The sequence below is a fragment of the Sycon ciliatum genome, chromosome 6, assembly GCF_964019385.1.
Source record: "Sycon ciliatum chromosome 6, ocSycCili1.1, whole genome shotgun sequence".
In the NCBI taxonomy this organism is placed as follows: domain Eukaryota; kingdom Metazoa; phylum Porifera; class Calcarea; order Leucosolenida; family Sycettidae; genus Sycon; species Sycon ciliatum.
Window position 1 is genome coordinate 86,160 of NC_088648.1, and position 17,057 is coordinate 103,216.

The 17,057-nt window shown below is 45.0% G+C and overlaps 1 protein-coding gene across 1 annotated transcript in view; it reads left to right on the top strand.

Moving 5' to 3' along the window:
- The first annotated feature begins 5,317 nt into the window (after positions 1–5,317).
- The window catches only part of LOC135818781 (sushi, von Willebrand factor type A, EGF and pentraxin domain-containing protein 1-like), a 56,555-nt gene continuing 44,815 nt past the window's right edge, over positions 5,318–17,057 (top strand). The window contains exons 1-2 of the mRNA XM_065332030.1: positions 5,318–5,456; positions 13,669–13,732. Of these exons, the coding sequence (XP_065188102.1) occupies positions 5,442–5,456; positions 13,669–13,732 (79 nt within the window). The 5' untranslated portion in view covers positions 5,318–5,441. The remainder of the gene's footprint in view (positions 5,457–13,668; positions 13,733–17,057) is intronic.

Sequence of the window (17,057 nt, forward strand, 5' to 3'; positions counted from 1 at the left end):
TAGAGAATGGCAGTCAGCCAGACTGATTACAGTTGAACATGATTGTATAATAATAATAACACATTTCGCGTAGTTGAGCACTAAATAAAGAAATTCAGTTTTTTTCCCCACTTCTGTCTTGTGAGCATCATCAGCAAGGTGTAGTAGCTGCTGATACTGATTTGTCCTCGAGTGTCGAGCTGCACAGTTTCTTCCAGTCTGTCTTGTCCTCTGCATGGTCTTCATGGGCACACCCAGCTTATTCAACTGAGCGACCAGACTTGTGGCTAGTGTCAACCTTGGCCACCCACGAGGTGCTTTGTTGTCCTTGTCCAAATAGCCGCTCATGGCTACTTAGGGTGGCGTGTCCGTGTCCATCTGTAGCACATGACTGGTCATTCGTAGTCGCCTACACGCAGCGGTGTCATGTATTACTACAAGAACTCAACCAAGTCCTCAGCAGTCATGGAGTAGCGGCAGGTTGGGCAAGTTGGGCTGGAGGCAGAACTGATCCACTCCTTGATACAGTGGAAGTGAAATTCATGACCACACTCCAACTTGGATAGAGGACGGTCCAGGGTATCCTGACAAATCACACAAATGGGCTCATGACTTATTGCTGACGAGTCTACCTTAGTAGGCACTACATTGATGTACTGCAGCTCCATGGGGTGTATTGCCTGGTCTTGATGGTGGTCACCGTAATACACCCCGTTGAGGTACCACTGATAGATACCCTCCTCCTGAGAGATGAAAGCAGGCCCATCTTCCCTATGCCGAAGGTTGTATCGGTACCACTCCCGTACACGGTTGTTACCTTCCCTGCGTATCACGGCTGGCGCATTCTCCCTGTGGAGCCGGTCGTGATAATACCACTGGATGGTGATACCATCATCACTCCGAGTGATCCTGGCTGGTCCGTCTACTCTGTGTAGACGCCCTTGGACATACCAGGCTTCCAGCAAATAGGCGCCATCAAATCTCTCCGTCAGAGCAGGGCCGTCGCCGATCCTTTGTCTGACGCCATTCCAATACCACTCTTCGCGGTGTCGGTAGAACCCCTCAGAGTCTTCACCAAGGTCTGAAAATGTTTCCACTGCAGGACCATCATACCTGTGGAGTCTTCCGTGGTGATACCACCGTAGAATACCGCATGTGGCGTCATAATAACTGACTGCAGGACCGCCGGCTCTATGACGGGCGCCGTTGAGGTAGTACTCTATGCTACCCCGTCCTATCCAAGCCGGTTCATTAACGCGATGAAGGCGACCTCCATAGCACCAGGCGGACACTCCCCTACTATCAACAAGAGCTGGTCCGTCCTCCCGATGGAGTCTACCATCGACGTGCCAAATTTCTTGCTGCGCGTTTTGATCTGCCAACTCCACAACAGTTCTTATTGGCGTCCATCTTTCTATTAGTAAAGGACCCGTGGTGAGAGACCACGACCGGTCGTCCAAGTCTACGCCGAATGTATCAGCCATATCTATTTACTGAGAATAATGTAACAACTCCTCCACAAACGCTTCTACAACTGACGTCTTCTTCATCCTGGTTTTTTCCTCTTGGTGGTTTTGGATAAGAGTTGAAAAGTCCAAAAGGTCAACTGATGACCTTTGCATTACTTGGTATGATTGGATTTTAGCGGGTGATGTCGGTATGCAGCTGGGGAGCGAATTCGACAGGAAGAAGGTAAAGGCCTTGCTTTGCGGTTCACACCTTCACTTCAGTATCATTACATTTACAGTATGGCGTTCACTTGCCACTGCGGTGTGGAGCTGACAGGGGTAATACCCCTGTTCCAGCACCTGAGGCGGTGCGTCAAGCGCCGCCTCTTTCTTATCATATATTGCGACAAATGGTAAGTGTGCAGTGCTCCTAGCTCTCTCCCCCAACAAAAGAGCTCTATGACACTGTGCTTTCTGCGGTTTCTTTCGTTTTTACAGTGGAGAAAGGCTGGTGGGAGGCCAGGCCGTGGCCGCACACCTGGCGGGTGCGGCCCATCGGGCCCGTTACTGGGAGGGCCGGCAAGTCGGGCTGCTGTTGCAGTCCGACTACCGGGACGCCATGGAGCGTATCCGGACCCTGTAAGTAAGCACTGCTCTGTCTACATGTATACTTACCCCCCTCGTTATAGCGATACTTACTTGTTTCGTATCCTCTTGTCTTACCCTGCTTCCGTATTCGTGACACTAATAGTGTTTGTGTGCGCTCATGCTTGGTTTTACAGATGATGATGACGTATGTATGAAGGTCTGGAGCTAGCTGCCGTCTTCGGGATGTGCCATTTGTTTTCAAAATTATTTGTAAGTACTTGTAACAGGCGTAGTGTAGTAACTGTGTATGCAGTGTAGTAACAGTGTGTAGTGTTTTGTGATGGTCCTGAGCGGTCGTAATGTGTTTTGTGATGGTCCTGAGCGGTCGTAACGTGTTGGGCTACTGAAGTACACTGCATGAAGGGGTATGTGTGGGTGCTTCGACATATTCTCGTGCTTCCTAAACCCTAGATACGTGTATAGCACTATAACCTAGATGTGTGTGTGTGCGTGTGTGCGTGTGTGTGTCCGCGCATGCGTGCGTGTGCGTGCATTGTGTTCTCTTCTACAGACTCATCCAAGTCAATTATTTAAATAAAAGTGTATTATAGTAAACAGTATTGTGTTTTGTTATGGTGAATATGTGGGGAATGGTGGACATGCCTTAGTGTGACTGGATACCCGCGGGTTGTGACTCTTTGCTGGCCACTCTGGATTCTCCAGTATAGATTCGGTACAGTGCAGAGGGGATTTGTGGTGCGTAGCAACACTGCTTCACTGTGACACCCCTTCAATAATTGTTTTAATGCATGATACTCCGGGCGTAGCCGGTTGATTCTTACTGTATCCCGATCAAAATAGAAATATGCATCTAATGTACATGCATGGATAGTTGGCATTTCCCAAATCGGCCGGGCGAAAAATTCGCCGAAAACAGTGGTTTTGAAGAAATTACCCATCTTTTCGCCGAATGTTCAAAAATTCGCATGTTGAATTCCCCGAAAACCGATGTTTCAGTGCTTCAACAGAGTGTATGTAAATGTACATGACGTAATGGGAACGGTGACTTCAAGTACTACGTTGAGCCGAGTTCTGATCTTGGAGCTCAACGAGTGCATGGCACGTGAACTCACTTGTTTGCTGCACATCTACGAAGTGCGAATCAGGGAGTAGTATAATGACACGTGTACTAGTACACCTTGTGTTGCACTGCGTCTTTTCCACACGTAGAGCCACTGAAGGTCGCACGCTCCGCGTGCGTATGCGCGCATGCGCAATATGTCACTGCATGCAATGCACATCTACGATGTGCAAATCAGGGAATAGTACGTATTTTACTACTCCACGGTGCGAATGCACCGAACGTGCACAAGTGCACGTTCGCCACGGAAAAGAACCTTTATGGCACATTTATGGCATGCCAGGGGTCAAAGGTCAAACTCTGGGGGGTCCCGGGGCCAGACCAAGCACGACCGACACAGTGTGCCTTATTTGGCCCAAAGGTCAAAGGTCAAAAAGTGGGCCAGAACCTGCCCCGCACTTACTACTCAGGCAGTCCAATTGGTTTCAAAGGTCAGGCAAAATCACAAGTCCTGCGGAGCACGTACACGAACACATGTTCAAAGCGCATGCAAGGCAATTGCAAGTGCATACACACACAAAACAGTTGTGCACGGCACATTCAAAGTACACACTGCTCACACATGAAGACACATAAGCACATATGCGCGCGCACGCGCACACACACACCGACACACAAGCAAACAGAGAGACAGACACACACACAGATGAGACTCTGACCAAACACATGTACTAGTAAAAGACACCATGCACAATGTCAATGTGATGCACACCTCCAAGACGGAATGGGCGCTTTCAATAGTACACATACTACTTCTGGTGCTTTGAAGATCCAGAAAACCCCAGTGTAACACCGGCTTTAGCCTACAGGTTTGTACACACTGTGGGTGACATTGCATACAAGTAGATCAGCACATCTAGTACGATTGTTCTTCCACTTCAAGAATCGTCCCTTCGTTTCACAGCAGAGAATAGCTGCCTCTCACCTGGTAATCAGCAGGGACATTCTCTACTTGCGAAGACTGAGTGATTGCCAGCACTCGCCCTTTCCTTCCACAAGCGATGTATCGAATAATAATATCACTGTTCGAGTATTATTCTTTCAAATCTGAGACCATTGACAGGATCGGAAGGAGAGCTCTACTGCAAGCCAGAAGTCAGGCTGTCGTGAAAAGTAACGAATTCAAACCACTCCTCAACAAAATCATTACAGTTTAGCAAAGAAGCTAGTTCCAACCAATCCAAGTAGAGTGACTTTCAGGAACTAATCCAACGTCTTGTTCATTCAAAGACAGTGCTTTTTTCGCTTCTGCACTGTCTTTGAGTTACGAGATGTATGCGCTCAGCCGCTCACCTGGGTCACGACGAAGTGTCGTCGCTCTCCCTGCTCTCCGGATCTCCGCAGCCTACACAACGCTTTGCGCTGGTGGCTGTCGCGTGCGCGCACTCCTGGTTGCCATGGTGCAAAAACTGCCGCCCTCCTAGACCAGCGTCCCTTTAGTCCTTCGCTTCTCAAATTAATTCCAATAATAATATTTGTTTGGCAGTGTCCAAATTTGGACACTGCCATGCCAACAATTCCCGTGTACTGTGTTATAATAAATTTATACTATAGAGTCTAGTCCAAACACGGCACCCTTCACATTCGCTTGCTTCCTTGATCACAGTTCAATTACCCCTACCCCTGTGCCTCTTTGGGCTCCCAGCGGCTTTGATGGGTCCACTTGTATCATAGTTAGTTTTGGCCAAGCGAGTTGGCCCTACTAATGGTATGTATGTTCTTTACTCCTTTCACTCTGATGATTCTTTACCAAAAAGATGAAACCGGTCAGTAACAAAAAGAAAATGACCTCGTGTGATTTATGCTTGTGTCGGGCCGCGGGGGTTCTCGAATTGCAATAATTAGGATCAATGGAGTGTCAACTTCGACAGTGTTCGTATTGATATGGCCCGTTTCGACTCTGTGCAGAAGTGATCTCGACATCTTCGTGCCAGTGCCAAAGTGAACAGATGGCAATTCGCCTACCCATAAGAAGCTGTCGTGCGAATACAAACACCCATATATGACCATAGAGATGCGCTGTCTGGACCCGTTGCTCGCCCACCGCATGATCAAGTGGTGATGTTCAGCCAACGCGGAGGAGGGCCACCATTAGAGACTCGGCAAGCTCCCTTTGCGGCACCTTACACTCAGAAGCCCGCCTGTAGCTGGGTGTGCTGCGGGGCATTAATGCCACACCAAGGAGAATCGACTCTCATTCGCCAAGAATAAGGGACTAGGGAGAAGGAGGGGACGAGAGTGTCCACTTGTTACAACCACACTGCTGCCGACTAAGCTGGTCCACAATGGCTTTTAGGATGGTAAGAGACCACCATTATTGTTAGCTATTACTTTCGACTGCACATCTTGGTTATGAGTAGTTGTGTCTAATCTAAAAATGGCAATGAATAAAACAATGCCGAGTCGCAGGTTCGATGGACTTCTCGTGTGCTCTGGATGGCAGTCGTGAGTCAGTCAAGTGTTAAGTCAAGTTAGCGGAATAGCGCGAGCTTCAGTTTGGGAGCAAACCCATTCCTAGAATAAAACAAGTTTAAGTTAATGCGAATCATCAGTTAGGCTTTCCCCAAATCGGCCCATTTTTTCGCCTATTCGCTTTTCGCTTAGCTCAAAATTGCATCGGATTCGGCTGCAATATCAGCTGATGGTTCGAAAATCAGCTGCAAAATTGGAATATATTGGGACATTGGCAAAAGGAATTGTTGGCCTATTGGCTTCCAAATTGGTGAGAAATTAGAAACACAGCTCTGCTACATGGAACTGGCCACAACGGTACGTTGCAGTGTAGTATTTTGCCAATAACGATCTTCCTAAGGCTAATGGTTGTTTGAGGAGAGGTCAAAGAACACGAGTCACACGGCTCAACGAACTACTACAGTCGACCTGCCCTTATAACGATATTTCTTCTTGCAAACCAAATCACTCCATTGACTTGTGTATAGAATGCCTTACTATCACGACTCAACAGACACGACAGGAAGAACTGCGATTTGGGTTGGGAAGGGGGGGGGGGCTCTACTACGAGAAAGGAGGACAACATGTTGCGAGTTATGACTAATAATTATTGTCCTACAACGTAACCAGATCTTAGACAGTCAGCGAGTGCGACAAAATGGCACAAGACTGACAAAGGAGTAGTGAGACATTCGGCGACCTGACACCTAGCTCCAACACTTCTCCAAGGCGCAAACCAACAACCTTCCAACTTGGAATTATTATTATTATTAGTTCTAAAACGTTTTCTAATGACACCCATCAGTTGAAACTCGTCGCAGCCTAAAAAAACTTTGAATTTTGCAGTAAAATTTAAAAACTTCAGTCACTTTTTCCAAGTAAAATTACGAGAGAGCTTGGAAGCTCAGGGCCCTACGCTATGCTTTTTTTGCCGAGCGAAATTCTACTTTCTCTTTGCATTTGAGGGTAATACGACACCGCCTTCCACCTTGATGACCTAGACAAAAAAAGCATAGGGATGTTATAAATTTTCCATTTCTCCTACTTTTTAAAGGGCATGATCGATTGGGCGAATTCACGAGCAAGTGCGCTCGGAGTGAGCGCAATCGTTTGACCGAATCTGATCGAGTCCGGAGTTGGTGTATTTGGAGTGAAATCCGACCACACCAGCTCCCACACCGGGAGTGGCGTGACTTGATTGGAGAGTCTTTAATCCTGTGAGTTATAAACCATTTTTCAGGTTTCAAGGTTTCCTTCAAGCACTCTTTCAAGGGCTTTGCTAAGTCGATCTTCACCCATAATTGAACCTACCTGCAAATTTTGAGTGAAATTGGAGAGATCGACTTGCACACATACTTTGTTAATTATAATTTTCTTCCCAAGAAAATGCGCAGAAAGTGAACTGACCCAATCGATCTGTTTGAAACATTGAATGGGTTGATGTTAATATTTGACACATTCTTTGAAATCTTTGAATGTCATTTCCATAATGCCATCTGCTACAAGTAAATCGGCACAGGCAGTGTTTATGGCAGGCAGTGATCTTCAATGTGTACATGTGCGTGTAGAAATTCTTCATTTCCACGATGGCCTATGGCCAATAAGGAAGATACTTGTGATTCAAATCAGTCCACAATCATAATTATAAGATTAATGTGGCAAGTAAGGCACCCAACACATAGTCATTTCGGAGGGATGGGGTTACGATGGTACAGTGTGAGCTACTACAGAACTACATGACAGTATATGCTGTACTGTAGTGTGTACAGTCAACTAGTCGTGTATAAGTGGCAACTTTTTACACTAAACTTCAAGAGCAAAGAAGGGGATGCGACTTATAATCGAGAGGTACATCCTACTTATATGCCGAACTCCTACAGTAATTGCACACCTGATGAGCCGTCACGAACCATACGGCGAAACGTACGTCGTGTGAAACAACTTTTGTTGTAGTCAACTAGTCCATTACAATGCCATGCATGAGGAGTACTGTAGGAGTTTGGCTTTCGGCTTGTACAATTCGTTTTCGCAAAGCTTCCCCTTTCTTTACTTATCTTTGATATTTGTGACCCACCCAAGTTGGGTGGTGTGCTGCTTTGCTGCTTCGAATTGTAGTTAGACCGCTTAGTCAAACATCGTACTGGTCTCGTCATCGTCCAGTAGCAATCGACATTCTTTTTTTCGTTGGGACTATAGCTTTTACTCGTTTTCGTTGCGCTTGCCTTCCCCTCTTTGGTATTTCCATAACCTTGAACCTTCCAAGTTGGAAGGCTGTCGGTTAGCGCTACGGAGATGTGTTGAAGCTAGGTGTCAGGACGTCGAATGTCTCAGTACTCTTGTCAGTTTTGTGCCTAGTTTTTGCACTTTCTGACTGTATACAGTATCCAGTTACAGTGATGGAGAGTTACTCTTAACTCGTATCCATATGTCCTTTTCCTTTCCACAATACTAATAATAATAATAATGCCAACTGCTACTAAAACAATTTCAAACGAATAATGCTGTCCTTCTGGACTCACAGATTAGGCGTATGAATACGTTGACAAACAGCTTCTAACATGTTCTCATGTGTTTATTCTCTTTTTTACATTTTATTACTGGCTCAGTATCCGTTTTTCTAAGCACTCACAGACTCCATTGCAGCCACTCACACATTACAGGGTACCTCTCTTCAAACTCTCCAACTACGGTCTCTTCGCTGCATAAGTTCACTTCACTTCCAAAAAATATAATAATCGAGTTAAAAATAATAATAATAATTCAAACAGTAGTTTGGAGGCGGTGGGGAAACAGTTTCGTAATAAGTATTCGCATGCAACGACGCAAATCCACACAATTCAGTAGACACTTCTTTTCTATCAAACGTTTTCTTTCCCTTCTCTTCAGGATAGTACAGGGAATGTTGGAAATTTGGAAAAAACACATAACTATATAGAAAAATAGAGAAAAAGTCAACACTTCCACGTAGGCGATAAAATGACTAAAGTGTGAAAAAACTCGAAAACAAAAGCAGCAAGTTGTAGACAAACACGTTGAACACATCAAGAAGCACTTGTCACACTTTCACGAGGTGCGACACCAAACAACTGCAACGATAACACATTCTCCTTCTGTACACATAGTTCTGGATCTAGTTTACGAATATACAGAGCTTCTAACACAGCAAGATGTAACTTAGACCTTCCACGAGTTAAAACCGAAAAGACATCATCACTATACAACTCACGACAATTAGCACTTCCCGACAAATGACGCTTGAAGGACGATGTTCGATCATTTAGCTCTGTCACCTTCGACGTTTGCCGTTGTTCTCTTCCGTTGGGCTTGTTGACACCTCCAACGTCCTTTGAATTCATGGTCATTTTCGTTTGACTCCTCGGTCTTCCTCGTTTCCTCTTGTTGATCGTTGTTGTCACTTCCAGTACCGACGTATTCCAATCTCCAGTACTTCGTCTCTTCACCTTGCTTCTGGTAACTCTTCCGGTGTCCGTGAGCTCCGGTGTCACATTGGGCGGTTTTCGGGATGGTCTTCCTCGCTTCCTCACGCTAGTCTGAGATGGGTCAAGCTCCCCGCGAAAACCCACCTTTACTGGCTTGTATATTCCATGGGGAAGCTACACACCAACTAAATCCAAAGTTCACCTTGTCAAAGCAATAGTCTATCGTGCCCATCGAATCTGCTCTCCTCACCATCTTCAAGAAGAACTGAGGCGGCTCACGTCAATTTTGACAAACAATGGATAATCCGAAACCATTTGGACCGGACAGGTGCCCCGTGGTACTCCGCTTACCCTGGGTGGGCGCTGGTTCTGCCCGCGTCGAGAAGGAGGTGCGCAACATTGTCTGTTCGTCTTACCCGTGCGTGAAATTGTATTTAGTATTTTGAACGACGCGTGCGTTCAGTGTGAAGAAGGACGTTCTACCTACCCTTAGTAGAAGCAACCTTATCTATTTTTTTCAGTGCCGAGAATGTGAAGATCGGTACGTAGGTAGAACCCTTCAACACCTGGGTGCATGCATCCGTCAACATGTGCCGTTAGGTCTTGTCCCTGTTGACGCTCGTGGTACTCGTCCTCGTCGTGGCCGTCCTCCAAAATGTGCTGTGCAGTCCGATACTGGAACGCCTTTGTCTGCGTCCAGTGTAGATGTACGCATGCGCGCCTCCGCCTCGACGGGCGGGGAGCTTGACCCATCTCAGACTAGCGTGAGGAAGCGAGGAAGACCATCCCGAAAACCGCCCAATGTGACACCGGAGCTCACGGACACCGGAAGAGTTGCCAGAAGCAAGGTGAAGAGACGAAGTACTGGAGATTTGAATACGTCGGTACTGGAAGTGACAACAACGATCAACAAGAGGAAGCGAGGAAGACCGAGGAGTCAAACAAAAACGACCATGAATTCAAAGGACGTTGGAGGTGTCAACAAGCCCAACGGAAGAGAACAACGGCAAACGTCGAAGGTGACAGAGCTAAATGATCAGAGATCGTCCATCAAGCGTCATTTGTCGGGAAGTGCTAATTGTCGTGAGTTGTATAGTGATGATGTCTTTTCGGTTTTAACTCGTGGAAGGTCTAAGTTACATCTTGCTGTGTTAGAAGCTCTGTATATTCGTAAACTAGATCCAGAACTATGTGTACAGAAGGAGAATGTGTTATCGTTGCAGTTGTTTGGTGTCGCACCTCGTGAAAGTGTGACAAGTGCTTCTTGATGTGTTCAACGTGTTTGTCTACAACTTGCTGCTTTTGTTTTCGAATTTTTTTTCACACTTTAGTCATTTTGTCGCCTATGTTGAAGTGTTGACTTTTTCTCTATTTTTCTATATAGTTATGTGTTTTTTTTCCAAATTTCCAACATTCCCTGTACTATCCTGAAGAGAAGGGAAAGAAAACGTTTGATAGAAAAGAAGTGTCTACTGAATTGTGTGGATTTGCGTCGTTGCATGCGAATACTTATTACGAAAATAATAATAATAATAATAATAATGATCAGTCAGGGAAGTGAACTGCCTGAAAAGAAAAAAAAACGCCAGACCCACCAGGACTCAAACCTGGGACCCTGCTTGTCATGAGCAATGCTCTAACCACTGAGCTATGGGACCAGGCTGAACCTAGAAGGCGCTGACAAGTTTTTTTCTCTTTTCAGGCAGTTCACTTCCCTGACTGATCATTTGAAATTGAAGTTCTCCCAAACCTTTCCAAATAATAATAATAATAATAGTTACAGTTCGCATGTCACTAATGGAAGCATCCATGGGCTTAACGCATCTGTCAACGAAATCCAGGCAGAAGAGCCAACAAAAGGCATCTCATTATTGTTAGAACATATCGCAGTAAAAACAACTACGCGAGTGCAGCAAATGTTTCCACAAGCATCAGCCATTTTTCTCGTCTAGAGCCAGTTCAAAACAGTCAGAAATATCAATATTGGTGCGCGTGCTTTATATCATTTGAGTTGCATTATATTATTTCAATTTGTTATGGGCCGAGAAAATGCTATCTTCTTGTCAGAAAGGGAACCCTACTATTTGTGCTGAGAAATATCCAGTGGAATTAAATAAACATTGAGACAACAACAATTTGAGGGTAATTTGTTGATACCATCTTCAGTAGGGCCGTCAAATAGTAGTGGTAGATTTTTCTTTCAAAAACCTAGTTAGCAGCTTTCGAATGTGACGTTAGACGTCGAAAATGATTTTGTTGGCTGTCACTCGGCTTCTACCACTTTACACGCATCTTTGTTACCACGGCTGGAGACTTTGTGACGTGTAGCGTTTTTAGCGCAACCTATTCTGTGTACCTCTTTTCTCCTTGTCATTGACTTAGCATCTGTGATAGTTGTTTCGGTAGGGTTCATAACACCTCAGTTCTACACTACTCCATTCGTGTTGATTTGTCACACATGATAGTTCGTTGAGTGTACACACATTGCGCCAATATCATTTAGTTAACCAAACATCTACCTCTCCTCTGATGAGTTCCCAACATCATAATGGAACAAAACTAGGCTTGTCAGGCGCAACTTCTAGCCTTTATGGAGTGTGACTGGTGCAGTGGTCGTGCTTGTATCTGCAAGCGTCGTCTGGTCTCATCTGGTTAAAAGAAATTACCACTGCAATTTGAGGATACTCGTGATGATGGTTGTAATTTATTCAAATTGTGCCTCTCCTCTGAGTTTCCGTTATCATAATACAACTAAACAAGGCTTGTCAGGAGCAACTTCTAGCTGTCGTGGAGGGTGGCTGATGAAGTTTGCGTGCTGGTAGGGTCCAATGGATAATGCTTCCACAATGCTCTTGGTTTGGAACAAGAATGGAAGAAAGGCTGCACATTGTCAAACTTCGAGGAAATTATGCATATAGTCGATTTGCCTCTGAAGCTGCTACAATATCTCTCAGGAGCTCCACCACTTCTTAGCACTATAACACATGATCGCGTCTCCATCGGCTGCTCTCCATTGCAACTTTGATGAAGGCCTGTGGCTGAATAGTGGGTGTATCAAATCTTTTCCCTTGCTTATCCATGTAGTGAGATGTGAAACCACTATTGCTGGTGATCATTTGGATGCTGGAAGCTTATCATGGGAAGTGATATTCCTGCGTGCAGACAAACTGTCACTGCTTCCACTCTGTGAAAAATGGCTTCATCCGAAACAGCTCGAGTTAGGCCAATTCCTTAGAGACGATCTCAGATCGGGATCCCTCCCATTTGCGGAAATCCTGAACACACGTGGTCAGAAGTTATTTTGCCGCTCTACATCCTCTGCTTGCGCTGTCTTCTTCTCCTGAGGTTGCATGGAGGCAAATGGTTGGTCATAATACTCTTCTTTTCTGATAGCACTTAACTGTAGGCTTTACATTACAGTGGAGATTGGATATATCGACCTTGGATATAACGACCTTGGATATAACGACCTTGGATATAACGACCTTGGATATAACGACCTTGGATATAACGACCTTGGATATAACGACCTTGGATATAACGACCTTGGATATAACGACCTTGGATATAACGACCTTGGATATAACGACCTTGGATGTAACGACAAATCAAGTTTAGCGACAAAATTCTGTTACCCAAGTCGTTGTGCAAGTCCTTTCTGTACATTATAGATCGGGTATCACGACCTCGAAAATAACGACAGATCGAATTTACTGACACTTTTTGGTGCCCGAAGACCTGAAAATGCATCGAATTTAACAGCTTTCTTCTTGTATCAGGCGGAGTGGCATGCATGGGACATGTCTGTGTCACATACCGGAACCTCTGGGTCACTCCACGCGTGCTGATCATTGCACATTGTCGCCGTAGTGCAGCGGTGCGGTTGCTATGCCTGACCTTTGGCTTGAATTATGCATGCAAGACACATGCACATGCACATCTGAAATCCATTATGCATTATTTTATGCACATGCGTATCTGGAAAACATTCTGTCATTTTGACATACATATTGCACACTAAATGTGAAGATCGGGTTTTGTGACAGATCAAATATAGGGATATTTAATTTTCTCCTGAAGGAGTGACGTTATATCCAATTTCCACTGTACTAGCGTCCACGACAAACTGTACGTGGTTCACCAGGAAAGTAAGACATGCGCTGTTGAGCACTGAAATCGACTTACGGTACTGCGTCCATGAGAAATTTTAGTTCTTTTCGAGCCTGCTGAGCTGGACTCGGCAAAGGCAATTGTTTGGAACAAGCTCTGTCTGTTTATAGCTGCTCCTTCATCCATGCAAAAACCTGACATTTCCCGACATTATCCACTATGAAACTCGTTACGCCGCTGAAACCACACATAATGCTCGCATTGCTCCCTTCTAATGCTCCATAATGCTCTGATGCTCGGAAAGTCTCATAATGCCGAATATAATGCGGGCATTATCCGCTGCACCCTACGTGCTGGTGTCTGCAAGCGTGGTGTGATCTCGTCTGGTCACAAGAAAAATCTACGACTACTATTGACTTGTTGTCTTGGGGGAATTTCCTCCCCATCTCTGATATATCCAAAAGCATGAGGGAGTTGAAATTGGCTGTGTTTGTTTGTTTGTTTTCTGCAGGACACCATTGCCTTATTTATTGCAATTTGCCTGGCATTGCCAACTCCCACACCAGCAAAAAAAGGTATGTTCATAAGGAAAGCTCTGTTTTGAATGCTGTTCTTTGATTTGACCTGTCCGCTCCAGTAGCCAGCAATGGGAGCGTTTTGCTCTGCAGACTGAGATTTGAATACACTCATAGCAATGAATACTACAAGAATCAAAACTTTAAATTTCTGGAAAAAGCATAATCCGCAGGCAGGATGGGAGTTAGGCCAAGACGGATTCTGCTCCGCGCTCCTCGATATAATGCCGCAAAATATTGCTGCGAAGTCTTCGATATTTTGCCGAGCCTGGCACTAGAAACCTGTTATTTTTGCTCTATTTTGCTATGGAAAATCGTGTATTCCATCCACTTGCCGTACGTTTCATAAAAATCGCACGGTCGGTTTCTCAGTACGGGTTTTCACACACGTGTCCTTGGGTTCTTCAAAATCATGTTGATCCACAGTGAATCCCAGTGATATTTCGTAGACGTGATCTCATACGGGGCATTGTATCATGCTGAACGGGAAAGATATAAGGAATTCTGCGTATCAGGCATTAATTTAACCTCAAATCTCGATATTTTGCTCCCATTTTATTAACAGCACCATTGTCCAACATGGCTTCTGTGCTTTGTGTCCTGACATCTTTTTCTACACATTTATTCAACTGATTTACGCCATGAGATACCATGCAAGTACGGCTTACTCACGCGACAATGGCAAAACAGCAACGAAATAGCTCTATTGCGATGTACTTTTCGTCCCGGCTGGACTCAACATATGAATCAACCATAAGTACAGCTGCAGCGATGTCTTTAACTTTATTTTCTCGAGTCAAGCTCCGTGTTAAGGCATCCAAGATGAAGATTGCCTTATGAGTCCAGCGGGGCCGAAATGTATGTTGCAATTGACTTTAAAGGTAGCAGCTTGGTCCTAAATTTCATATGGCATTCAATTGATCGTACCCTTGGTGTCTCTCAATGGATTTAAGTGAAATTTGCACCACGCACTCCTGTCACTATGACGGCCTTTTGGACATGATTTAAAAGTTCTTGCGCCTCACTGACAGGCTTTCAAGACCGGAAAAACTCAAAATTCCGGCATAGTGCCATGGTGTGCGAGCCACCCAGGAGCCAAACAACTACAATGTTTCACATTTTCTAGCCAATTCTGTCCGTGCGCGGGATCCAAACCTAAAAAACGTCCAGAAGCAGCCATGGGTGGAATAGGGCCCTTCAACGTGGCCCTGAAATCTGTCACAATGGCAGGAGTGGGCGTTCTATCACAGTTTCCAACAGACCCAAGTCAATTTTTGAATTTTTTTTAGGTTCAGGGCGTCCTACGAGGTCGTACCTTTGATACAATATCCAGTGCTGGGACCTCCACAGCATGCCATTTCCACAGAGCTGCAAACCAAATCCAGATACCCTCAAAATCGGCAAAGACTACCACTCAGTTACCGCCTAGTACTGAATCCTACATGACTTCTTGACATGACTCAAACTTGCCAAAGTCACTAAATCAACGTCAACTACAATAATCAAGCCACATATCTGCAATTTCACGAGGGTGCTGGCAAAGGTCCTGCTGCAGCCCGCCGCCGTGCAGCCCAATACGTGGTTAAAAAACGTGATTTTTGGACTTGGAGCAAAATTCTGAACACTTTCGCGTGTTTCCATGATACGACAAGTTGCGCACGGTCTGCTCACATTCAAATACAGTGCTGCCAACAAATGACAGCGTGCAACAAAATCTTTCCTTGCAAGGGCATATTTTCGGCCATAACTCTTGAACGGCTGGTCAGATCGAGACAAGATTTTCAGAGATTTTGCAGCTGTTCATGCTCTTTCAACTGATATAGCACTCGATATGAATTAACAAATTCCATTTCTCAGGGATTTTACGACCAGGGTGCCCCCTTAGCCCTAGAACTACCGGAGGCATCATATGATGCATTTGCGAATTTCAAAATGGGATTGCTGTTAGATGGGGGCTTAGAATCTCCCCAAATTTTGTGACTTTTACTTATTTTGTATTTTGTTAATGGCAGTGGGTTGTGTTTTCAAAAATTTAGTACAGTTCCGAAATGCCAGGGGGTGCTACCTTGAACTACCGCGCGGCATCATATGACTCCACATACCATAGGCATCAGTAAAAGGCCGAATTTGGCTTAGAACCACACGTGAATAACGTGAAGAGGAATACATTTAGGAGCAAGGAGATTGGGGACCATGAAGGTGGTGATTTGTACATATGGACATGCTAATATGCACATTTCACGTGCCGTTATGGTCAATATCGTAATCCCGAATCCTGCCGAAACAGACAAATTTGTTTGTCCTAAGTTTGGAAAGTGATTCACTATGTCATCTGCAGCATAGAACGATATGAAGTGCCAGGGCATTTATAATGTTCTAGGAACGTTCTTTGAATTTACGTTGGTCTGGCAGAAGCCATGTTCAGTAGGCGCAGTGTCGCTGCCGATAAAGCATTTCATTTGATTTTGAAAAATGTTCGGCAGGAGTTTGGGGATGAATGCGAGGAGAGTGCCTGGAGCATTGTGCGCAAGTAATTAGAAGTGACCGAACACAGAGACACATAGTTATATGCTCTAGATGAAGATGAGTGAATACTAATTGCTCCGGCTTCTCGATCAGTCTGATACGTGACCGGAGTCGAGGGAGCAAGCGGATAATGGTGGTGATAAAGCTATGGAGCCATACACATAACAGAACATCAATGTCCAAAACTCGGGCAGGATTTCCTTCATGAAGCTGGGTTCTCTGGCAAAGTTGGTAGATAGTAGAAAATGTGTTGCACCAAGCAAGTGCGAACGCGCGCAACCGGTTGTTGCTTCCGAAGTTTACGCGCTTTTTCGAGATATTCACAGTTTTGAAGATGGGTCAGATGCATTATTTGCATTTATTCCCGTAGCTATGCAGAAGACGTTACTTTAGTAACGTCTGGCGCTAGCCAGGGTCCACACAGCTTTAATTTGGTGTTTGTTTGTTTGTGTGTTTGTGTGTTTGTGTCACGCCTGGCGCTATCCAGTATCTGTCCCATACCGTACCGTACCATCAAACACAGCTGGCCACATACAGCTGCCTGCAATATTCAAATAGGGCTTTCAAACGCAAGATCATAACGTAAAGCAACTTGGAAGAATGAGTATAAATGCGAAGTGTATATGATGGGGGAATGCATGTAGAGCGATAGTGCGGGTTCGAATCCCAGTTTATGCCTAAAAAAATAGGAGAATTGAAAAATTTATAACATCCCTAAGCATTTTTTTGCCTAGGTCATCAAGGCTGTAGACGGTGTCGCATTAACCTCGACCGTACCTGTCCCGTACCTGTCCCGTAC